Source organism: Spermophilus citellus (assembly GCF_964194105.1).
Source record: "Spermophilus citellus genome assembly, chromosome: 13".
Classification (NCBI taxonomy): Eukaryota; Metazoa; Chordata; class Mammalia; order Rodentia; family Sciuridae; genus Spermophilus; species Spermophilus citellus.
In genome coordinates this window covers 92,298,507-92,323,691 of record NC_138193.1, presented here as the reverse complement: position 1 = coordinate 92,323,691, position 25,185 = coordinate 92,298,507, and the positions used below count along the sequence as shown (strand labels likewise).

The 25,185-nt window shown below is 50.2% G+C and overlaps 1 protein-coding gene across 1 annotated transcript in view; it reads right to left on the bottom strand.

Moving 5' to 3' along the window:
• CAPN13 (calpain 13) overlaps positions 1 to 25,185 on the bottom strand; it is a gene marked incomplete at both ends in the record, with an annotated part of 53,247 nt that overhangs the window by 8,836 nt on the left and 19,226 nt on the right. The window contains 12 exons of the mRNA XM_081265160.1: positions 58 to 126; positions 1,687 to 1,736; positions 1,835 to 1,892; positions 4,822 to 4,983; positions 5,220 to 5,256; positions 6,166 to 6,368; positions 10,273 to 10,427; positions 12,162 to 12,307; positions 13,423 to 13,497; positions 17,046 to 17,131; positions 21,319 to 21,393; positions 22,254 to 22,428. Of these exons, the coding sequence (XP_081121286.1) occupies positions 58 to 126; positions 1,687 to 1,736; positions 1,835 to 1,892; positions 4,822 to 4,983; positions 5,220 to 5,256; positions 6,166 to 6,368; positions 10,273 to 10,427; positions 12,162 to 12,307; positions 13,423 to 13,497; positions 17,046 to 17,131; positions 21,319 to 21,393; positions 22,254 to 22,428 (1,291 nt within the window). The remainder of the gene's footprint in view (positions 1 to 57; positions 127 to 1,686; positions 1,737 to 1,834; positions 1,893 to 4,821; positions 4,984 to 5,219; positions 5,257 to 6,165; positions 6,369 to 10,272; positions 10,428 to 12,161; positions 12,308 to 13,422; positions 13,498 to 17,045; positions 17,132 to 21,318; positions 21,394 to 22,253; positions 22,429 to 25,185) is intronic.

The window sequence follows — 25,185 nt, the reverse complement described above, 5'->3', positions numbered from 1 at the left end:
TAAATATTTGCTAAACTTGATGAAATAAGAGTAGTAATTGCAGAGAACAAGCCATACCTGGCAGTGGACAAGGCGCCTCCACAGCCTCCCAAACTCCTCTTGGTCAAGATGCCCGTTCACTTTCAGCTGGACGAGAAGTTAAGAGTTAACTAGTCCAGGTGCCAGGAATGGGGGAGGGAGTGCTGGTCCTGCCAATGAAGCCAGAGTCGCCCCACCCATCACCTAGGAACTCAGTGGCTCTGGTGTCACCTAGTGTGGCTCCATTCCAGCTGGGTCCCTCTGTCTCTGAAGGTAACCTGGCTTGGGCTTGTTTTACAAAGGAAAATGGACTATTGGAAAGAGAAGGAAGCCCTATGAGAGAGAGGCCGGTATCACTTGTACCCAGGGGAAGAGAGTGAGTCCAGACATGGCCTTCACCAGTTGAGGGGTGGGTTTCCTGGCAGGGTAGGGTGGGGAGGAGCATGAAGGGGTCCTGCAGCAGTGCTAGGTGAATGTGCCAGCCCTGTGCACTTGTGTGTGGAGGGAACACTTTCCCTGTACTGACACAAGCCCTGGCCACTCCATGTAAGGGGCTCATTGATGACTAATGAAGGGAAAGAACTGACCCCTGAGAACTGGAAGGGAGCCATGGGGGAGGAAGAGGACAGCTAGAAAAGACCTGTCTGCTTTGCTGGGGTCCTTCAATCGTGACCTCCTCCGTTGGGGTATCTGCCCTGGCCTGGGGCTGCAAGGGCGTTGGATTCCTCTGTCCCTGAATGATGGTGACCACAGCCAGCAGAGACAGGTCTGATTTATGATTTCATCAAGAAGCCCTCTTGTTCTACAGTGTCTGACTCCGCATTCCCAATCGAGCCTTGTTAACAGTGTGGGCGCCGGGCGATCTGTCTCTCTCAGGAGACAGCGCAGGGCTGGAGAGGAGCTGCCAGTCAGCAGCCAGGATGGCACAGGTGTGCAGCCTCTCCAGCCTGCAGGGAAAGGAGGTGGGAGGAGAGAAACTGCTGGGTGGAGTGTAGAAGTCAGGATGAGAGCCAGGACTGGGGTGTGACCCTGGGTCCTGCCACTTGTAGCCATGGAACTAGGTGACCCATCAAACTTCCTCCACCTAATGTCCACATCTGCAAGCAACAGGTGCAGCTGCTGTGTAGACCAAGGAGGTTTCTACACATTTTGGTGGCTATCTTTATTGAATTGGAGGCTTGTTGAGTAAAGGAACATTCTTGAGTGGTAAGGGAAGCGGGGAAGGGAAAGTAGCTCCCATCAGTGTTCTAAGGAGGGGGGAGCAGGATGAAGTTAGAACATAGAGTTTGAAGGCTAAAATTCCTACTTCATATCCAGGCACAAGTCTGGCTAGCTCTGTGATCTGGGGAAATTACTTGACTCCCTTGAACCCCTATTTCTTCTATTGCACAAGGGGCTAATACCTCTTGTATCCCAGGGGTATTAGAATTATAAGGAAAAATATATATATACACACACATATATATTCACCCATAACAAGTCTCAGCACACAGTAGGTGTTTGATCAACAGTAACTTTTCCATTGTTACGTGGTTGATCAGAAGAGTCAGTGAGCTGGTGGAAAATCCACAGGACCCAGGCCCTGTGCTGAGCCCTAAGAGACTCCCAAGGAAACCCACAGAAGATGGACTCCTAGGCCTTGGAGATGGGATGACTTGCAAAGGATACATCCATCAGAGCCACAATGCTGCGACACTCGTCCAGGGAGAAAGTGTCCCCTAGAGATCCAGAAGAGAGAAAACAGGAAAGACAGATGTGGCAGCAGGAGGTGTGTCAGGCTGAGGCTGGGACCAGCAGGCTCAGGGGCTGACCATACCTGTCAGAAGCTCCTGGTTGAGAAGGTTCTGAAGCTGGGTGGCATCTATGTCCAGCCCCTGATGCAAACAAAGGAAGGACATGGGCATCAGCCCATTGCCAGGACTTGAGGGGAGCACCAGCCCTACCCTGTAAAAGCTCTCCAGTTTCTAAACCTTTTCTTCCGACATGCCTGCCTCACCTTTGTCCTGAAGCCTGTTGCTCTGGGGTTTTTAACTGGGTCATGCTCTGGGCCATGGCCATAACCCTCCCTGAGCAACGTCTGGTCCCCACCGGGCTCCCTTGCATCCCTCCCTCCTTGTTTACTGGGCTGAAGGCTGCGCTGGCCTTCTCCCCAGCATGCCTGGCACTGGGGAACTTCTGGGGATGGGGATTGTTGGGGGAATCAAGGCAGGCTTTAGGTGCATTCTCCACCTGCTTCCAAAAAAGGACTACAAGGAAATGAGACAACTGTGTGTGCACACACGCACGTGTGTGATGGTAGGAGTTAAAAATACCAGGAATCTAGGCTCAGAGAAGGTGCTACAGTCAAGCACATTACTTAGCATTAGTCTTCCCAGGCACTGCGGCCAGAGGGAGAGGTGGTTTCCCCTTGGATTAAAAGAGGAAGCAACGGAGGCCAAGGTGGGGAGGAACGTGCTTGGGCCTGAACTCGGAAGGCTTAATGACCTTAGGCTTCTCAGGAGGAAGTGTGCAGTGTGACGGGCCAGTTTACAGAGATGTGGAAGTGTGCTGCTTTGGGGACACTTTTACTTGGAGAGCTGGTACAGGAGTTTGGTTTTTCAACAGGTGACTTGGCAGAGGGACAGGGGTTCAGGAGGAAGAGGGTGCCTTCTGGAGCTCTTCTGAGAACCAGCACCTCATAGAAAAACAGACACGCTGTCCCTTCCATTTCCCAGGGGTGGCCTCACCAACCAGCACTAAAAGCAAAAGCAACCCCACAGCCTGTGTTTCCGTGGACCTTCAGCTAGAAGCATGAGCCTTCAGGATGCCCCCTCAGAACACATCCTGCCAGGTTCTCCATCGAGCACCTCCCAGTTTGGGTAGGACAGGAAAGTTCCTACCACAGAACCTGATGCCTCCCTTTAGCCAGTGACATGGTAATGAGGAGCTTGACTTACACAGGACCACCCACCAGACTACAAGCAACAGGGGACACGGGCCACGTCTCTTCCTTCTCCATATTCCTCACCTAGCACAGACTCTGACCTGAACATCACACTCCATAACCAAACAAAAGAGTTTGTGGAGACAGTAGGGATGGAGATGATGGCTGCTGAAACAGATTCCCAAAGAAGCCCATGTTTGCCACCACCACCACAACAGGATTTACCCACGGGCTGACATTTTGGTGTTCCCAAAGTTCAGTGTGGGACTTAAAATGCCCCAGGTGCTTGGGAAATACTTGCCAATTGACTAAAGGATAGATGGTGGATGGATCTAGCCCAACCCAGAGTCAGAGGACACCCTCCCCTCCCCACAGGCAGGCTCTGGTGATGTTATAACCACCACTACCAGGGGTAACGAAAGCAACCAGTGGTAGGAATGGTAACAAGTCACTGTATTAGTTTAAAGCTGGTGAAACCAATATAAGAGATAAGGAGAGAAGACACAGTGGAGGAATGTTTTGCTTTAAAATTTCTTTGGAGGACAGAGCGTCTGAAGGTAGTTTGGGGGTATTTTGCAATTAGGCCCTGCTCATGGATGCCCAGCTGAGGGTCACCTTAGCACAATGCAGTGTCTGTGTCTTATTCTAATTTCCACCAAGGCCCAATATGAGATGGTAATCATTCTCCATGGGGAGGAATTTGGATGTTGTTTGGAATCTGTACCATCTTATCATATGACAAAACCTATTTTTATTTTAGAGGTACAGGTGCATAGACTATGCGTTAGAATTTTCCACCCTCCCAAGGAAGTTAGGTCTCAGGCATTCTAATCAAGCCCTGCTGACCACCGCACACAGCTAAACTTGGCTTGGCATCTGCTCTAGGGAAGCTAATCTGTCTTTATTCAATTTGACAGAAATGATTGAGCACCTACTCTGGGCCAAGGACAGTGATCAACATTGGGGACAAGGAATGCATATGATGTTATCCCTGCCTTCAGGAGCTCACATTCTGGGGACCACAATCATCTTGGCTGGACTTGTCATGCATCAAGTGAAGGCCTATGGAATCAAGCTGGGGGTGGCCCTGGATCCTGGGTTAATTCTGATTTCAGGGAGACCGACAGTCAGCTGCTATTTGGAACATGTACCCCTCATTTCAGCCATGTTCTTGATTTCTCATTTTCTCCCTCTGGGCCCAGCCTGCCTCCAGGATGCCACCAGCCCATTAGTCTTCTGAATGTAGAGGAGGGCTCAGCAACCTTCCTGTCCTTGGTCTCTGCCTGGCCCAAGCCGGTGTGGTATGCATCATCATTTGAATCACTTTCTGCTTCCCACACAAACACAATTATTAATGGTATACAGCCCATCATGTGGAGCCCTTGGCAGCTCTTTTTTCCTGATAAGTCAAGGAGTTCTTTATAACAGTTTATTAAACTATTAGGAAAATCCTGTGTGCACATAGGTGACTTGGCAGGAAGAGTGCTGTTGGTGCTTTCTGAAGCTGGCCAGCTCCTGGGAGGAACCATGCCAGATCAGGGGAGGTGGAGGCCGAATCAGAGAAGGGATGATTTCAGAGGGTGCTGCCAATGGCTTGTTTAAAGATGCAAGAAGCGACATATCCCATACGCATACCCTGTAATTATTCCCTAATTTTCTAAGCTCCACATTGCATCCCAATGTCATCCACCCAGATGGTGCCACCAATTCTCTCCAGAGCTTGGTGGCCAGATCAGTTCTGGAGATGGTCCAGAGTCAAAGAGGCTGATGAAATGATGCATCAAGTCACTTTTCCTCTCTGCCTCCCAGGAAGGGCCTGGAGAGGCCTCCCTCCCTCGAGTCCCTCCATCACCTGCCTACACAGGTCCCCTGTACTGTACCTGCTGAGCATATCTGTAGAAAATGCTTTGTTGGGAGCCATTTTCTGGAAGACTTCCCTGGATCAAAGGGAAAATAGCCAGCATTAAACTTCTGGGGAGGAGGCCGCCAGTCTGGTACAGTGAGGGAACGACTCTCACCAAGATCTGAGATTGAGGCTTTGTCTGGCAGTTGGGGAAAAAACCTTTAGGGGAATTGGAAAACCAAAGCTTGTGGAAGGAAGAGGTTGGATCCAAACTGGCCTCAGAGGCCACCCTCACTCCCACCTCTTTGAGCCACCTTTGGCCCATTATGGTACCTTTCTTTTACCAGTTAGTGGTGGGGCAAGGAGAGAGGCAGAAGCCCTAGGGACAGGGTGTGGCCAAGGAAGCTTGCCAGCCAGACCTTCCTACACACCTACCTTCAATTCTCTGAGGTCGAAATTGTTGCTCGAGTTCCTAAAAAACCAGGAGAATAGTGTGACAAGGATGACCAGGACATTATTCATAGGAGGCTGACATTTCTGACAAGGAAGAGTGGAAAGACCTCAGCACCACGGGATATGAAGTGGGCCGTTGTGGAGGTCAGCAAACAGAGGAGCACCACGGTTATGTGCCCAGCCTGTTGGATGAACACAGTCTGATCTTCTAACCATTTCATCTCTCACAACCAGGTGGGGGTGTATGGCAAGCCCCATTGCCAGGGTGGGGAAGGGCTTTGTTTTAAGTTCCATCTTGAATTGGTAATAATGGGCCTTGGGCCAGGGGGATGAAGTACCCAGTGGGGTGAGTACTTGTTGACACAAATGACTTGATATTCAAGACCTTCCAGGACCAGAAATGTGTCACTTGGGCCCACCTTTCACAGTCCCGCTGTCTACCCCCCATTCTGGATACATTTGAGACAAGTTGACACACATTCACCAACCACCTTCCCGTACCCTTGACCAGCCTCATTCATTATTTAGCAAACCTGTGCCTTTGCCTAGTCTTTTTTCTTTGGCTTGTGTGGCTTTCCCTTTATGCCATTAAATTCTATTTTTTTTCTATTTTCCCCTAGGACCCACTCAAGTGCTGCCATTTTCTCAAAGAAGCCTCTTCCCATCCCTCTGGCCAGCAATGAGCCCTTCACTCTGTCCTCTCACGCAGCTTTACTTCCAGCAATGGCCCCATCACTTGGGGTCTAGTTATTGATTCCCAGTCTCTCTTGTCCCGCTTTATCGTGATCTTCTCGAGAGCAGGGCCAGTATTGTGTCTCCACTGACCGTCCATGTTATATTCAATGCACAGAGCACTGCACACAGTGATGTGATGCATTTTTACAAAAATAAGTAGAATAAAACACTCAGAATCTCAAAGGCTCTGTACCTGTCACTGTCTGGCATTTTCAGGAAGATTCGGAGCAAGTATTCAGTCTTCTCTCTGGGTGCCGAGGGAACCACAACATAGTGCCCAGGGATCAGATGGAAGGACTTTGTGAAGTTGGAGTTGACTTCATACTCTATGCCTTGGATATCATGTCTGAATGGGGAGAAAAATGTGGGCGGCAACCTCTCCTGGAATTCCTGGAACTGGAAGAAAGGTGATTATTGTGAGAAAGCATGGTCCCCAGACACCAGGAGAGAGGCTCACCTTCCAGATCCCTCTCTGTTCACCAGAACAGCAATTACAGGGCCTGGACAGGGAGACAGTGAACTCTCAAAAAACCCACTAGAGTTATGGCAATATTTTTATCTAGACTCCACACACTACAATTAATGACACATAAAACTATCTCTTTAAGTCTAACAGCATCCTGGTCTCTGGCTTCGTTTGGTTTTTTCAGACCCTCTACTTACACACAGAGAAGGCTGGTGACATCGTGCCAATGCTGAATTTCCTTGGGGGCCTTATATCCCACTTTCTCCTAAACCTTTAGCAAATGCTCTGGCTGTCACTGCATTACAGAGTGGCATTCTTCTCCCTTCCTCTGTTCCCACTCTCCAGAAGAGCCCAGAGATTCCTTCTCATTGGAAAATAATAGGCCCTGATCATTTTCCTTTTATTTCAATATTTTCTTAGAGATAAAACAATAAATATAATGCAGTTCCTATTACCAGATGTCACATACATATTACATAATAAAAACCCCTTACTAAACAAATTTTCCCCACTACAGTGGAGCATGGGGATTCCATTTAGAATGGTTATGCAGCATGAAATGATTATTTATGAGTTCTGCTGTGGGGGAGAAATGGGGGAAGGGGAGAATTTCTCTACAGGAAGCAGGAACAGAGTTGGGCTGCAGAGTGAGACAGGAGGTAGATCACTGCCCCAGGTGTACGGCAGAGGGCTAGGTGGAAACAGCCCCTGTAGGTTTGGGAGCCTGACTTGCTTGGGCCCCTTGGGCAGAAGCCATGATAACTGTCTTCTTCAGAGCTATGTCCTGTGGCTCTGGGCAGGCGTGTGTATGCAGAGGTACGTGGGCAGCCTGGCTGCTATAGTCTAGGAGGCAAGGATGGCCCTGTGTCCTGCTCTCCTCCCTCCATTAGACCTCACAGCTCTGCCAGGTTTCCTATTCTTTGGAAAACACTTGCTCAGGGCAGCCCGCAAGTGGGGTGTGGGCAGTCATGAGAGGTCTTGGTCCAGCGCTCCGAGGAGCACACCTCAAATTAATACAGGGCTGGCTGGGCACAGAGCTGACTGTCACTCTAGGGAAGGGGCTTCTGCCTTTTCCTGGATCCAGTCCCTACCCTGTTCTCCAGCTCTGGGAACTAGAGTGCCATCCCATTCCTATCCCTTGAGGGTTTCCTCAATGCCCTTTCACTGTCCCACATCCATGGCTGGTGGGGCCAGGGGCCAGAGGCAGATCCTAACTCTCTGCTCTGTGGCTCGGCCACCACTGTGGGGCAGGTCTCCTGCTGCCAGCTTCCTGCCAGGACTTCTGAGTCTCCCCTGCTCTCAGTCTCCCTGTCTTGGAAGGCCTGGAGGGGCTGCAGTCACCCTCTGTTGGCTGTGGCCCACCTGCGTCCCTTCCACCTCCTGTGCCTTCTTCTGGCAGCCGAGGGCACTGCAGAGCTCACAGCCGTTGGAGGGACTGCGTGCCTGGAGGACGGGTTTCTGGATTTCATTCATCCTTCTCTATTATCCTCTAGAGTTTGAAGTCACCTGTCATCAGTACTGAGCCAGGTCATCTGTTTAGGAGGGGCAGCAATTTGCTTATCAGAGGAACCAGAGGGTATGCCCGAAGCTGCGTGCGGACGGCACACTTGGGTCTGTGATGGATTTGGGGCTGATTGATTTGGGAGTCTGAAGGTTCTTCTCGGGTCCCCTCAACAATACAGATGAACCAGCTGCACCCGCCTTCTGCATTAGGGGCCAAAAACCGAGGATGGCTTCGTGGTTGCAGCCCCTCTTGAATGTTAAACAAGAGAACCCTCTAGGGGTCCAAATATCAGACCAGGACAACTAAATATTTTCCTACTTTGTTGACCTGTTTGGAGAGGTCAACAAAAATTTGCAGCCAGAGGACATGTGAAGGGACACGGTGTTGGAAGAGGTTACACTTTACCAATGGGCAGCACCAAGAAGCCTGCCCAGTGAGGATGGTGGTGATCAATACCTGGGAGTCCACCTGTGGGGAAGAGGAAGAAAGATGTTCAGGAGGCCTGCTATAGTTTGGAAATGTCCCCTAAGGCCCATGTGTTAAGGGTCCCAGCTCATGGTGCAGTTTTTCTCAGTTTCCCAGTCACAATGAAGTGAATAGGCCTCCCCACCACGATGGACTGAGCCACTACAGGTTCAAAGCAATAGGACTGAGTAACCGTGGACAGAAACCCCTGAAACCATGAGCCAAATGTAAAACTTTCCTCCTTTTAAGTTGATTGTATCCTAGGCATTTTGTCGCAGTAATGGAAATCCAACTAACATAAGCAAGACCACAACAGAAAGATAGGTGGGGTCCCCCAGCCTGGCTCAGGGACTTGTGCTCCTTCTTTTTGTGCAGTTGACCTGTTCCCTGGCACACTGGTGGTAAATGGATGATTACTCTAACTCCATGCAGGATTGTAAAAAAGGAAATCTACTCCATTGTGAACAGCAAGAAGGAAATTGAAGAGGAAAGAAGGTGTCTGAGAAGAGGAGAAGGTGTCCCTTTGTCCCTCAGCAAGGTGTGGTTACTGTTCATGGCAGTGATAACATTGAAGAGAAAGGAGAGACACAGGCAGGGCTGGAAATAAGAGAGAACTTTGCTGTCACTCTAGGGAAGGGCTTGTGCCCAGGAAAAGCACAAGCACAATCCTGGCCTGGGGGAGGCACTTTGGGGCAAGGGCGAAATGGCTTATCTACCCTTTTCCACTGTCTTCACCTCTGCCTGCTGCTCATCCACCACTGCTCCCTGCTCCTGCAGCAGCTGGGGAGCACAGGCCTGCACCAGGGGGTACAATTTCAGTTGTGCCAGACATTGTTCCCATTGAGTCCCAAGTGCGCCAGAGAGCCCAGCAGCTGGCACACATAGAGCCTCTTTTCTCAGCTGCACAGCAAAAAAGAACTCAAATCTCTTTTGAGCTGTCAAGGTCTAGACTCCTCTTTGGTTTTTTAACTCAATCAGGATCCTTATCCACTGAGCTATCCAGAGAGCCTGAGGAGATCTTGGGCAGCTGAGAAATAATGCATCTCTGGTAAAAAAGAGAGAAGTGGGCTCTGGTAGTATTTTTAAAAATGAGAATGATTACAGACCTGCTAGGGCTTCTGAAATGAAAAGACTCTGGGCAAAACAGTTAACACCAGGGTGTTGTATTGCCCAGCTCTGGGGCCCCAGGCTTGCAGACAATGACATAAGTAACCACCCCAGGAGCTGTGCACTGGGGCAGCCCCGAGACCGTCTTTGGGGCTTCTGTCTTCCATTCGAAATGGAAGAGTTGGCTGAGATGCTTTTAGTAGACTTATCTGGTGTTTGAGTCCTGGCTGGGCAGACCAGGTACCTTAACACAACTCCTGGATTTATAACTGCTGTTTTGTTTTGTTTTCCTTTAACTCTTTACAAAAGTTTGACCAATGATTCTCAAACATAATGTGCGTAATCAGCCCCTCGGGAGCTTGTTAAAACACAGATTTTCAGACTTTGTTCTTGCACAATCTGATTAGGAGGTCTGCGGCAGGCCCAGGAATCTGCCTAATTACAACAGCTGAACTTAAATCAGACCACCTTTTAAGGTACAGGCATTAAGTTCTGCATCATACCAGGAAAAGCTGACAAGTGACCCAGACAGGAGGTATGTCCCATTACAAACAATGTCAAGTCTAATTTCCCTTTAGTTTTAAGGTTTTTTTTTTTTTTTCATTTTGTTTCATTTCAAATTTCAAGTTGGACAGGAAGTGCTCCAGACCCTTGGGCTTTATCTTCAAAGCTGTGGTGTACTCCAATCTCCCAGCCTGACCAGCCACTCTCCCCAACCCAAGGTATACAGAAATGTCCCAAAGGGCAAGCCCTGAGACAAGCTGCCTTACCTTGAACACCTGGAAGCGTATCGGAAAGTTCTCATCTTCTGCCTTCAAGCTTTGTGGCCTGACAGTGAAGGACACCACAACGTTGTGGCCCCTCATGAGCTCTGACACATCAAAGAAGTACTGAGTTTCCTTCCTGGGTGCTCCTGGGTGAGAAAGAGCCATTACTGGTGCTCAGTTCCACTGCTGGGACCCTCAATGAGGGTTATGTCCAGTTCAGAGAGTCCTGTGGGGTTGGCTTATAAACTCTGCATTTGGAGACCTAAGACCTGGGTCTCTACCCAGTTGTGGTACAAGTTTCTTCATTTCCTAAATTCCAGTCTCCTCGTCTTAAAAACAGGGAGGGAGTAAAGTCCCCACTTGCTAATGTTTTTTAAATGTAAAGTCAAGGGCTGTGTTTATAATAATAAGTGAAATTCCAGAGTCCTGAAATATGCATGACCTTATGCTCTGATGTAACCATGGAGTCTTGAAATGGTGTCAATGGTTCAAGCATCAAAGGAAATGAGAAAATAGGCAGAGAGGGCAATCCACACTGCTCTTCTACCCAAGCATGCTCGTGGAAGCTAGAGCGAGAAGAAAATCTCATGTGGAAACATTTCCTCAATGCATAAAAAAATAAAGGTAAGTCAGGATCAAGGTGAATAGACACATATCAGAAGATTTAGGTCACAACTGGGAAGCTCTGAGAGTGGGGGAGGGACCTGAAGACCATCGCAGTCATGGGCTTTCTATGGGGATTGAGCAAGACAATGCATTAAAATGCATGGAGCAGCATACAGCAGGTGCTGCATCAATGGCTCCCTTCTCTCCCTCCCTGTAAGGTATTCCTAAAAATGGCCCCAATGCATAATTTTGTTTGTTTCATTGATATGCATCATATCCAGGAAAGAGGGCTTTGGCTGTATAGGCAGGCACAGCTCAGGAAGATGAATCAGAACATTTGCTGCCCAAGAATGACTGGGCAGTTCTTTGAGTCTGTCCATGGCTCCTGGTGAGGAGGCTATCTGAGTAGCAGAGTGATCACTGGCACCAGGAGGCTGAAAAGAGGGACACCCTGGGGCCTGGGGTCATTCAAACAGCACATTCTCAGCGGGCAGCCGCTCAGGAGAAGAAATGCATATGTACACATACGCACTTTCACACACAAATATATTGTACGTTGTACAACCTCTTTTATCAAGGAAATATTAGCACACTCTGATTCAACTCCACAGGAAGCAATTTCACTTATCAATGTCACAGGGAGCAGGAGGTACAATAAGGGAAGGTGACTTAGAAGTAAGGACAAAGTCAACAAGTCTTATCCCAGGGGGACCTGTCAATGGCTCAGAAGTGCCACCACAGCTGTCTTACAACCAACCTGGGGTAGGGACACTCTTCCTTGTGTCTGGGTGGTGCTTTGTAGGTTCAAGGAGCAGACAGGCTTACTCATTCCACCATTTACAGTTGGGGAGGCTGAGGACAAAGGCATAAGCTATGTTCTCAGAGTCACAAAGTTAGTGTGCAGCACAGACATGGTTTACGCAAGGTCTCAACTTTGGTCTGGGCTTCTTTTCACAGCCTTACCCACCGTCCTGGATATGTTCTAAAGAGCAGGGATTCTGTTCCACTCCCTAGAGGTAGATGGAGGTGAGAAGAAGGAACTTGGTGGAACACAAAGGGCCAAGGGAGGCATGGTAGAGATTCTCCCGCCACCTCCCACCAGCTCCCATGTTCCTTGAAGAAGCAGTAGCTTCTTTAGGCTGACAAATTACTCTCCTTTCAGCATCAGGCTAATGGTCTGTTTAGAACTAAAGGTCAGAGATGGTCAAAACCAGGGCAGCAGTAGGGCTGAAGGTCTGCTGGTCTGGCAGAATGATCCCCAACATCCTACCTACCTGTGGTGTTTCCAAGAAGCACTTGGTTCTTAAACATGATTAGGTGCCATCTTTCATGGGGTGTGATCCCATGGTCCAGAGTGATGGGGAATTGGTTACAGATGAACAGGCAGGAGAAGTTCTCTTGGAAATCTTGACATGACATCCTGTGGAAAACAGATCCATGTCACTGAAGGACGGCCAGTGTGTCCCCTGGTGAGGGTTCCCATCACTTCATTGTATCTTTTCAGCATCAGCTCAAGTATACTTTGACTTATCACACAAAGACCTGGGTCGGATTCTTGCTGATTTAGCACCACGCTGCTTTTTTAGGATCTCTCCCTCCAGTGTTTGGGAGGGCAATAACAGAGTCATATTTTGAGTTTTTCGTGTCACCTGGGAGGGGCTATATCATTAATTATTCCCTGAGTCACTGATCCAACCATGAGCCCTCCATGATCAGTGGGACACGCCAGCCTCTCTGCTGTGGGCCCCACCTGCTGCCAGGAAGTTGGCTTTTCCCTGGGGCCCTTTGCCAAATCCACTGTTGAGGTTTTTATGAAAACAAAATTGAGTCCACACCCCAAATCCCACCTCCTACTGTGAAAAAAGTGGAAATATTGGGGGATATTTATACTTCTAATTTACATTTGTTCCTCTGATTCTTAATAACCCAGGCTCCTTTTCACACCTGCTAAATTTCATCTAAATATGTCACTAAGTAAACTCGACAACCCCTCCAAGAAATGTCCACTTCCTCCTCTACGAGGTGTGCACATGGTGGGACCTGCCTTTTTAAAGCATCTGGCTGTCTAGTCTGCCTGACTTCTGGGTGGTGACAGTGACATCCCTCCCAGAATTCCAGAGTCCGGTTAAGAAATGAACTTCCCGCTCCTCTTTTGGAGATTCATTTCAGAGGGAGATTGTGGAATTACATGCAGGGTCACAACAAGATGACATGGGAGATATGGGCATGACAACCAGGTTGCCTGGCTTCCAAGAAGCTGTTCCTTTCAAACCCTGGATGCCCTCATTCCCTTTATCATCAAAATATCTGGGAAAGCCCAGTACCTCATAACCAAGGTGGCTTTCCCACCAAGACAGGGAACACGATGATGTCACATCCAAAGTCTTTTTGTCTTTGTAGAAAAAATAGGCTCCCTCTAAACAGGTCTCTGCAATTCTCATTTCCAACCTCATGAAAGTTTAGGGAAAGGGGTAGGGACCGAGGGTTTGGGCGACGGTTAAAGGTTCAAAACAGCATTCTTAAAGAGGGTAATACCAAAACTCTCCATCTTCCTTGTTCTCATACAGTTGGCTTTTCCGTTGGTCATGGGTCTCCTGCCATTCCCAGGACCTGTGCGTGGACAGACACGGGTGAGATCTCGCAGAGTATTCTATATCAACCATATGTTGCCCTAGCAGGGTCACTTGTCACAGGCCATTTTTACTTCCTAGGGAAAGGACTCAGTCATTCTCTCATGCTGATGGCTTCCAAACACCTGTCCCCAGCCTGTTCCTCTATGCCGAGCTCTGAACGGATCTGTATCCCATCACCCATTTCCACTAGAGTCTCACAGTGACCTCAAATCATCTGTCCGTACTCACCCTTTACCTCCTGTATTGCCTGAGAAAGATGAAGAGTCTCTCCTCTCTCCCTCTCTGCCTCTCTCCCTTGGTACCCTCAGCTCTAAACTGTCACCAAAGATTATTCATTTATTGATTCTGCCTCCTACACGCCTCTCGCAGCCACTCACTCACTTCTACCCTTACTTTTGTTGTCCTTCTTCCTATCACCCTCACCCACCTTGAACATTGAACTGGTCTCCCTCTACTGGGTCCTTCCCACGTTCCTACCTACTCTCCACATTGTCATTCAAATCGTTGTTCCCAAATATGAACTTGATTATGTCATTTCCCTACTGAACACATGCCAGGGGTTCCCTATTACTCTCCAGGCAAAGTTCAACCTCCTTAAAGAAAACTCTGGCCTCTGCCCACATCTCGAAACTTACCTGGGAAATTCTGTTCTTCCCCACCCCACCTTGTGCTTGAATTCATTCTGTGCCCCAGCAGTCACTAATGTCTTTATTTTTTAAAAGACACTCCAACCCCACAGGCTGGCTTTCACCTTGATGTTCCCCCATCTGGAGTGCTTTTCCTCCCCTCTGTTCTGTAACCTGTTAACTCTTACTGATCTCTCCTTCTAAAGGGCACCTCTTCCAGGAAGCCTCCCATGGCCCCGATGACCCACCTGCTGCACACCCAGAGTAGGTGCCCTCCTTTGAGCACCAGCATCCCTCACCACTCCTATTTTAGTCTCAGCACCCTGTATTGCTATTGCTAGTTTGCTGCCCTCCCTCGCTAGATTCCAAGTGCCAAGAGCCTCGTGCACCATTATACCACCACAGGGGTCTGACACATGCCTTGTCACGTAGTCAGGACACAAGAAGATTTGCTTGCTTTCTTGCTTAGATAACTAATTACCACTGTCCACATCACTGGGATGATGAAGCTCGTCCAGAGTCTAGGGAGGAGGAGACCCTCCTTCAGTCTGCTGTTCAAAGCAGAGGCAAGCTCATAGGCGATGGGCCCCAGAGGCACAAAATCTAATGAGATCTTTCCCGTAGAGGAGCTCACATTGACAGCCTGAGTCACCTCTGTGCTGGGACAGCAAGGCAGGGACCACCACTCAGGCTTCTGGCTGCAGGCTGAGGCAGTCAGATGTGTTATTGTAAAATGGCAATTTTATAATTAAGTGATAATTACATTTTCTGCAGTGTGTAAGGGAAAATAAATGTAGTGTAAATCAATACTCTATCGACTCATGTAAGTTTGCCTTTAAGTGTGTGCGACTGAAATTTCAATTATGGCTGAGATTAGACCATCCAGCTCCCTCCATCCATCTCCATTCCTAAAAAGTAGGAAGAAATCGACCACCTGCATGGAGACAGTGATTATGCGGACCCCATTGCTTCCTTTCAGCCTGGGTTTTGCTGGGAGGTGGCAACCCTCAGCATTCACAAGGGACATGATCCTACAGAGCCGGTGCTGCTAGATCCCCTCTCTGCAGGCACGGCTTCCCTTCATGCCTGAGCCTGTAAGGAATAAATCCAAGCTTCTAAGCTGGCATCGGGCCATCCAGCCCCAGCCCCACTCTCTGCACTTCTTCTGACTCAGGCCAGCTTGTTGGCCTTGAGCAGATTACACATATTCCTGGACAGGGATGCTGGGATGCTGGCCCTCTTACCCAGTGTCCCTTCTGAAGTGTAGCATATTCCCTCCCTGCAGAGGCAACTCATGTTCAATCCAGTCCATGACATTCTTCCCAACATGTCCATCCAGGGGACATTGTCTTTCCCTGATCTCTAGTGTCCCTTACAGATCATTCGAGGCTTAGCACGGGGACACTGTTGAAATAGCAACTCTTGGGAGAAGACTGCCTGCTCCCCAGCCTACAGAATCTGTCCTTGCCACCGTCCTTTGCTCTACTCCTACCTCTAATAGCCAACCCCAAACTAGGGATTCTGGCTAAATCGAATCACCTACTGTGCCATATTTGACAGCTCGGGGTAATGGCGGACAAGAAGAACTTGAAAAGGGAGAGGATTCTAGAATTTATGTTGAAAGGGAAAAGGAGACCCCAGAAGAGAAAGAAAGAATAGAGGCAAGAGAAAAAGGAGGAAGGGAACGGGGTGAGGAAGACATTGCCAGGTTGGACTGGTTCATGGTTTTGCAAGCTTATTTCCCTTCTGTGGCTGGTTTTGGTGGCTCTGTTTTCCAGGGGGCGTCTACAAATTCATTTTGCTGTTTCCCCCTTTCTTTCCTCTCTCCCTTGCTTTTCTACTTGTCCCCTACTCCCATTAAGCCTTCATCTTAACATTTGCTGAGTTCCCACATGTGCCAGGTACACACCAGCCACTGGGTCTCTCAGAGAATCGGAGCAGTGGTGCCACAGCCTGGCAGGGCTGCAGGCTGGGTCTGGGCAGACGGCAGTGGGGTCTGGAGCCAGCTGACCGCGCCCACCTTTCAGAACCCGCTGTGCTCACAGCGCTGCTTTCCACTGCTCACTGGGTCGGTCTCCTGTCTGAAGGTGTTGCATTTCCTTTCCCCTAACGCTCCCCACCCCCACCCCCACCAGCAACAAGGCTGTGGCCACTCTGTTGTGAAGCATTTCACACATCTGCCCAAGCCCTCAGAGGAGTGCCTCTAGGGCTTCCAGGAGAAGCAAGCAACCTATTGCCAACCCTCGACCGTTCCCAGGGCCACCTGCACATTCTCAGTTGGGTGTGGGGTGGGTGGGACACCAGGGATTGTCCCCTGGCTGCTGACCATACAGCTGGACCCCTACCAGGGCATGCTCATCTGGACACTGGAGATCCATCTACTCCATTTATTCCTATCATGAGCAAGGTGCCCCTGCAGACTCCTGGGACACCTGGGAGTCCAGATCAGCAGGCAGGCCTGACCTGAGTAGGTTGAGTAAAAAGATCGTTCAGACCTTTGTCTTGGTTTCCCCGGTTCCCCCAGATGTGACTCCATGGGCTCTCTTTCAGGGATGAGCCTCTCTACCTCTCTCTCTCTTTCCAAGTAGGGGCTCAGCCCTGCCCTGCCACCCGCCCTGGGTATGTGGGTTCTCAGCCCTAGACTTTCGTGTCCTGGAGGGTCTCATCATCTGTACATACCTCATAGCACCCACCCAGCAGCATAGAGCACACCGTGTACAGAGGGCACACTGTTGTTGCCTGATAGACACTAGAGAATGGCATCATGGGAGTGTGAGGTGGACGGGCAGCCACACCTAGCAGTGAACTGGTCAGGCCTGCAGAAAGGTCTGCCCAGGCAGGACGCACTGCCCTCGGGGGCAGGTGCTCTCAGTGCTGTGCTCTCAGTGAGAAGCCATACCCGTCTCCCCAGCGCCCTCTCCATTCTGTGTTGCCCCAGGGGTTCCACAGGCGGATGATTTCTTCCCAGCCCCTCCTGTACTGAATCTGTAAGAAGAACAGAAAAGGAAACTGTCAGGGCTCTCTGGCAAAAGTCAGCAGAAAGAGGGAATATGAATGCAGCTGCTTCTTTATCTCCGAGGACTAATTTAACTTCTGACCTCATTTGGCTGCAGCCAGGAAAAAAAAAATTGAAAGGGAAAAAAAAAAATCAATGTCTCTCTTGCCGCCTGCATGGAGTTGGAATGAGATAGAGAAGAAAATGGCCCCTCATTCTGCTGAGCCCTTTGCAGGGCAGGTGCCACTTTATCACAGTCTCCGACTGCATCCAAGAACCTGGGTGAGCTCAGATTTAATAGCAGATAAATAGCAGAGGATGTAGCTTCCGGCTGCAGAGGACAGATCTTTATGGGTTCCCAGCCTCCTCCACCCCCTGTCACAGAAGGTATCTCTATCCCAGGGACAGAGCCCCCTTCCCGGCCAGCTCTTGTGGGGAGCTGCAGTGCGATCTCCATAGTGCTGTCGTGAAGGCAGAGGGTAGAGAAGGCTGCTGCGATACTGGGACAGCCTGGGAACTGAGGGGCTAAGGCTAGACCTCTTCATCCTGCACCTCATCCTGCTGGCCAGAAGCCTCTAAGAGCAGATGGCCTGCAGTGGTCAAGCTCTCCATGTTGTCACTCATCTGATACTGAGGTCGCACCCTGGCTCCTTTATTCCCACTAAGCCAAAGGCAGGACTGTAGGAAAGGTACAAGAAACAACAGCACACCCTAGAACCTCCATTTCCAGGGGCCTGGAGCCCTCAGCCTGGGGGGGGGATTAAAATATGATCAAGTTGTAGCTGGGATATTGATCTGTGCTAAGGCTCTCTGAGCAGAGAGCAGAAGGTGGGAGCGAGTAAGTCCACTGACTGTAGGTCAGAAGGGCTGAGAAAACTGAGCAGTGCATCAGCGTTCAGAGAAGACCATACGTGGAGGCGGGGCTCAGAGCCAGGGGCCGGCTAACTTGCCTTACCTCAGGTGCAGTCCTCTGGAGTAGATGGTTACATGATGGTTTTCTCCTCTTGTCTTGCAGAGGAGAAAACTGAGCATCAGAGAGGGTAAGCAAGATTCCCAAGGCCACAAAGCAAGCCAGGAGTGGGGCAGAATTCTTATCCTAGATGCTGTTCGTCTCCAAAGACCAGGCTCTTAATTTTGAAACTGGACATAGATAAGACCCTTCTGAGATGTGGCTGTGATCTTGGCCTCAAAATTAACCCTTGATCCCCCTGCCCCAGCTGCCAACAGGGCATTGCCCTGAGAAGTAACATGGCCACATGGGGGCTCTGGAACTTGGCTGGGATGAGGGTCTTTCCTGTTGCTCTCTTGTCTGCCCCATCTCTGGCCAGCACCACAGTGGAACATGCTCTGGCTTTTGGTGCCACCGCAGAGTCTCCTGATACAGAGTTCCCACCCCTCCCTGATCTACCCCGAGGCCTTGCACACAGTTCATCATTAGCTGCCAGCACCTGCCGGAGTCCACTGAGCAGAGGGACATGAGAAATGGTTGCCCGGTGGCCCACAGAGCTTAATGAGCCACCCTCAGTGCCCAACAGATAGTCAGGGGCTCAGTTGGGCACATGGAAGGAAAGCAGCCAGTGATTCAAAGGGGCTGGGAGCAGGGCTAAATGAGGCATGCCGATAAACACTCACCCCCCTTGCCCAGGGGAGTCACTGCGGAGCTAGGTGCATAATAAAAAATGCCAATTTCATTTATCTTCCTGTCTGTGTCCTGCCTGGAGGGAGGATGAGCAGATTAAAAAGCACGCTACATTTATGGGCTGGTTTAATCTTAACACTGGTGGCTCAGCGTTATAGCCTCCTCTCCCTGGAGGAGGATTCCTTGACCAAGTCAAGTTCTGGACCATGTGTGATGGTGTCCTTTATGATGGTCCCCTACTAGTGACCACATGGACCTTGGCAAGGGGTGCAAGGGTCACATTTGAGGCAAGGTCATGGCTACAGGTAAGAGTGGGCTGACTCAGTTTCTTCACTGCCCTGGCTGCTGAACTTAACTCCTTACTTTGGCCAACTTCTCAGAAAAGGTGTCGCTGGGCAAGAGGTGGCCCAGGTTACCTACCCTGGAATAGTAGCTCCTCAGACGTATTCTTTTGAATATGTTCCATTGGCCATTGATAGTTATTCCCAGAAAATATGGTTTCATGGCTAAAGGTAAATTAAAACCAAGTAGTACTTATCTTGTTAATATAGACATTCTCAGAACCTTTAAACTACTAATGTATATTGTGAGTTTCCCAGAAAGGGAAATGATGAGCTGCATTTTTCCCAAATGTGTTTGGAAACCTGTTTTCACAGAGGATCTTCTAGGCTAGTGCTCCTAAAGGCACATTCTGCAAAGGGTCAGCTGCTCAGAATGGCAGGTTGGGATGGACCACAGAAGACATGGTCTTGATCATCCATCATCCTAGGTGAGGTGCTCCATTCAGACCACTCCTTCTTCCCACGACTAACACGGCGGATGTCTGTTGATCACCGCTCTCTTTTCCACATTTGGACTCAGTGGCAAGGTCTTCTCTGCACAGGAGTCCAGACAGCATGGAAAGTGGAAAAAGCTGAAGATAAAAGCTATTTCCATCCCCAGACTTGTCCACATCTGGGGCAGGGGAGCTTCACACTGCAGAGTGTTCGTCTGTGGTCAGGGTTGATGATGGTACTGATTGTCCCATTGAGAACTCAGGCAAGGGTTTGGGGTACAGTTTGGAGGACCAGAGTCTGGAGCCACTGTGACAGATCTCTTCGGGCTTCCTGGGTGATCAGGGAAAGCTTTTTTCTTGCTGGTGGGAAATGTTTTGTGGGCTCCTTGCTCTGTTCTGTGATGGTGGATCTGCAATGTTATGGTCACAGGCCAAAGACAAATCCATTCATACACTCATGCTAGCACAATTACCCATTGATCCAGCGAACATTTATTAGGTGCCAGCTCTCTTCTAGTAGGCACCTAATGCAGAGGGAGCAGTTCCTTGTTGATTTACCTTAGGGAGGCACTCAGGAGACAGGAGATACTGGCCCTGTTCTGTGAATCGAGACACTCAGTAAAACATGAAACAATGGAGCGACTGGCCTCAGTCAATGGCCAGGAGAAACGGATCGATACAGAGGTGGGTAGTTTGAGAAAGCCACAAATTGAAGCTGACAATCAGCGATCCTGGTCCAAAAGTCCCTGTGAGACAGACACTTTGGAGTTTGGAACTCTGTCTCTTAGGGCCTAGAGGAGTAGTGGGAAATGGGAAATACAGAGGTGGGCCATTAGCAAGAAACCGCACAAGCCTGGCAAGTGGAATTGCTCCAGTTGCACAACAAGCACAGATGGGGAATGGGAAACGAGGTCCCTCAATGGGCCATTTTTCTGGCTGCTGTTCCATGACTTTGCAAAAAGCGTTTTTTTCCCATCAGGCTTCAGCTTTCCCCACATGAATGGAAAAAGCTGGACTTCAGTGTAGACAAATCATGCCCACACAGCAATTACACACATCTCTGTCCACCCACGGCAGTTCATGCATCTGGGGAAAGATTGCCCTCTAGTGCTGTCCCCCCCACCTCGCTCCACAGGAATCATGTTTCATCTGGGCACATGGAAGCCGGCTAGATGGTGTGTCTCCCAGCCTCCCTTGGGCTTTGGTGTGGCCACGGGATTAAATTAGGCCTCTTTCTCCTCTGCTGACTAGGAGATGAGGGATTCAGAGCAGCTGTCTTGGGCTCTTAGGTGGACAGCCCCTCTTGAGGATGGCAGAGCCATCTACGAGGCCCAATTGTCTGCTTAACCAAGAGAAAAGTGAAATTTATCTTGGTTCAGCCCCTGTAGTTTAGAGTATCTTTGTTCTATCAGTTTAGTGTGAACATCACAGGGCACATCACCCCAGCCCTGACTTAACTGCATGATCCTTCTGCCTTCTTTTAGCTGCTCCCTGGCCTAGCTAGAGGCTCTGACCTGAGATCATTTTAAGGAGAGCAAGGTCACTGAGCGGTTCCTGGGACAGAGGGTCCTGGGTACCAGAACTCCTGGTTGAAAACCAGGGAGCGAGGCTGCCCACGGGAGTTGCCACTGTGAGGGTAGGAGGGACACATGTCAGCTTTGCTGGGCTTGTTGGAGGCATGGGATTCTGGCTCCTGTTGAGAGGGGCAAGACCCCCAGGGCAGAACCCAGGGGAAGGACGCCAGGCCAGCCAGCCAGCCTCACCTTCTCAGCCCCGGTCACGGTGTAGGCGTGCTGACTCACCAGCCCGTTCTTCATCACCTGGGCCCCAGCAGTTGGCTGCAGAGGAGAAAGGAAGACCAAGCACTGAGTTCCCTCCCCGTGTGCAGAACTCTCTTATAGAGAGGCAGAGGTGACAGCCGAAGGGTGACTGAGGGTCCAGGAGACTGCCCCATGGCTGATGGAACACCACAGAGTCCTGATGATCTGGGCTGCTTGCTCCACCAACCACCCAGGATGGACAAGACCCAGCACAGAATGTGTCCCGAATAGACAGCAGGAGGCAGGGATTCTGCTGAGGCCCCTGAAACGAGCAACGGGGACTTAATGTGCACTGTAGATCTCTGATCTACTGTAGATCTCTGGTGGCATTTTGGGTTAGAGAGGTGGGACTCCAAACCCATACATTTAAAGAGTGCAGGAAGTGTCCCATGGATAGGGAACAGACCTTGCCTAACAGACTCAAATAACTTGGAGGATCCCCCCCCCCAAGCTTTTCAAAATGAGACGTGCTGGCCTTATAAACCCAAAACAGAATAAAAGAAGCTCCTCACGGCAGCAGAAACTGCCTTATGCAGTGCGTGATGACCCCCTGGTTATCAGGCTCCTGGTCAGGAAGAAGTAGTAGGTCCAGGCTTTGAAGGCAGCACCAGAGTCCCTGCTCAGCACTTTCTGGCTATGTGCGGAACACCCTGCTTACCCCTCAGCCTGTGTCCTCTTCTGGGAAGTGATTTCTGCACTACTCAGTTCGGAAGGAGGGCTACTGGGATTAGACGAGGTGAGATGTGAGCTGGGTAAAGCTCACCAGCAAATGCTCCACCGTGGCCCTTGCCTTTCCCCTCCCCGACTTTGGGTCCCTGGCTGGACACTCCGGGGGAGCAAAGACTGGAACAGTGCAAAGAGGCTCCTCATCTACTCACCCCATTTGGGGTGGCACAAGTCATCAGGGAGCCTGTCTTGGCTGCCATCTTTACTGTCATCAGCAGGTCAGAAGGGGAGGAGTGCAGGTTGACAGTGGTGACCACCCCTCCTGTGAGGTCCACCAGGGCGTTTTCGATGTAGCCATAGTGCAGTTGGGAGTAGGATCCACGCAACCTGGGAGGGGGGAAGTCACATCAGCATTCGGAACCCTTTGAGTGGACACATCAGGAAGGGAGATTGCACACTGACCCTCTGCGGGGTTCCCAGGTGAGGACTGGCTTGATCCACTCTGGAGGACAACCACTCAGGAGCAAAGAACATGACAAGCCCTTAGTAAACCCTGGGTGTTATTTAATGAGTATCTAATACTCCTTGTTCAGCCGGACAACGTGCTAAGCCCTGACTGTGTGCCAGGCCCACATTAGGGGCCAGGGTAGGGAACACACCAGTTATGTGTCCAAAGACAAACAAGACCCCGTCCCTGCCTTCCAGCAGGGACAAGCAGCAGACCCTGATCGAGAGCTTCTGTTCCCAGAACCACCCTGAAATCAGCAGGGGGACAAGGTGTCTTTACTCAGGTAACACAGAAAGGGACAAATCTGACATAAGACTCCCTCAGACTGTCATCCTGAGACCTCTTCCCATCTCCCACCACCCACCACTACTGGGCCTTCTGTTTTTGCATCTGCACCCCCAAATACCCAGCCTCTATGTCCCTATCTGCCCTACTCTGGATTCTGCCCCAAGCCTCAGTGGCTCATCACAGACCACCTGGGCCCAACCCCTGGCCTCGGAGCTCTTGAGCACTCAATCCCTGAGAAGAGGCTGAAGGTTTCTAGGGCTCATCTGGGAAATGGGCATGAACAGCACCTGCCTTGTGGGGCTGTGGGGGTCACTGCTGGTGAGTGGATCGTGTGCACCTGGCTCTGTGACACTGGTGTCAACGTGAGACATCAGGACACACTCTCCTTAGATGGGGGTCATAATAACAATATACCAGGTTTCTCGGTCCTTCTTGGTGTGTATTTGCTACAAACATGAGGGATCCCTGTGGAACAGAGAGGACAGGCCGAACCTAACCTGGGGTCTAGGGAAGACTTCTGGGAGGGACCCTCTGAGTCGAGGTTCACCCAGGTAAGGAAAGAGGTACAGGTATTCCAAGGAGGAAGAATCGCAGTGGGGAGACCCCCAGCACCTGAACAGCTGGTGACGGGGCCAGCAATAGGGAAGGGAGCGGGGACAAGACATATCCTATTTACTTTGCGAGCGGGGGTGGGGTGGGGTGGGTCATCTAGTTCCTGTCAGTGGGGTGAACTGTCTTTCTGTGGAATCCCCAAATCCACCCAGGGCAACCACACAGGACAGGCAGCAGGGACGCAGAGGGCAGCAGGGCCTAGGGTTGCCTCCTGGCTTCAAAGTTGCCCAGCGGCTGCTGCCCTTGCCTTTGTCATCTCTGCGACTCCGGCTTTTTTCCAGAGTCCTGTACATTCCTGTCTGTAGCAAGCAGGGACAAGGCCTTTGACAGGGGCAGGCAGCAGGTGTGGGCTGGGGGAACCTTGCTGTGCCATTTTTTTTCTAGTGCTGCAAAATCAGATGTGAGTTGGGCCCTAGATCCATGCCCACTGCGGACTTTACAGTGTCTTTGGCCTTGGACAAGTCCCTGCCCTGCCCTGTCTTTGGCCACTCAGCTGGAAAGAGCAAGGTGGACTTGATGCTCTTGGAGCCCAGACTCTTCTTTCTCACCCTGTTTCCACCTAGGTCACTTTTCCAGGAAACTACCTAAAATTCCAATAAATTCACTTCAGCAAATACGTATCGAGTGGAATGCAGCACAGATGCCTAGACGGCTTAGAAAGCCAGTTGCTAAAGAAAGTGAAGGACCCACAGAACAAAGGGGCAATTCTCCAGGAACCACCATGTGACAGATTTACCCAACTTGTTTTAAAACTGGTTCTGATCTTATCATCCCCTCTCCCTCTCTCTGACCCTGGGTTAGGACTGATAGGAGACTCTTATCTCAGGAGCACTTGCTCAGTCAACTGCAGAGCCACCCTTTGATGACAATAGTGCCCAACTGGGTCTCAGCATTCAGTTCTTGAGGTCACACTTGTCATTGCAGGGCTACTGAAGGTTCCAGGCTGGAGTTCTGGAGCCTGTTTTGGAGCCTCATTGCAATAGCCCCTTCCTGGCCAAACCCTCCAGGGCAGCATCCTAGCCACCCCAGAACAGCAGTGGAGGGCTCTGTCCCCTCCCTGGCTATCTCACAGACACAGTCTCAGTGGCCCTGGGTCTCATCTGAGGTCTCCCACCCACACTGTCCTGTAGTCACCAGAAACACCCCTTTCCTGACTCCCAAGGCCAGCACCCCTCCAGGACTTCCAGAACCTTCTCTCACTGTCTGTCTGCAGTGTTCACAAAGCTGGTCCCAGCAGCAGCTGGGTGTTTTGACAAGGAGCTACCGCCCTGCTTTCCAAACATGAGCTCAAGGATTCCGTTGATGCTCAGGAACGCGGCAACTATTCTTAGCCCCCTTGGCGGACAGAAAATAGAAAGAAAAGGGGAGAGAGAGAACTGGGCTTGCCACCTTGTCACTAAACCAGAACCCAGGAATTCTGAGAGTCTTGTCCTTATTTCTCTGCTTCAGCTTTATTTGGGGGAAATGTCTATCTGCCTGCAATGATACGAGAGGGAAGAATCCAGATGTCTAAATCTGAGCCAGACAAGATGCTGAAATACTGCAATTCTCACCTGCAGAGACTTTATGAAGGGTAGTATGCAGCCTGCCAGATTTTGTACCTAATCTGCTCTCTATTTTATAACCTCTGGGGAAAAGAATCCCCAAACATGGATTTCTTCCCCCCACATTTGACTGACTTGACCAATTAATTTCCAGAATCCTCAGGCACAAGAATAGTTGAAAGTTTGGAGTCC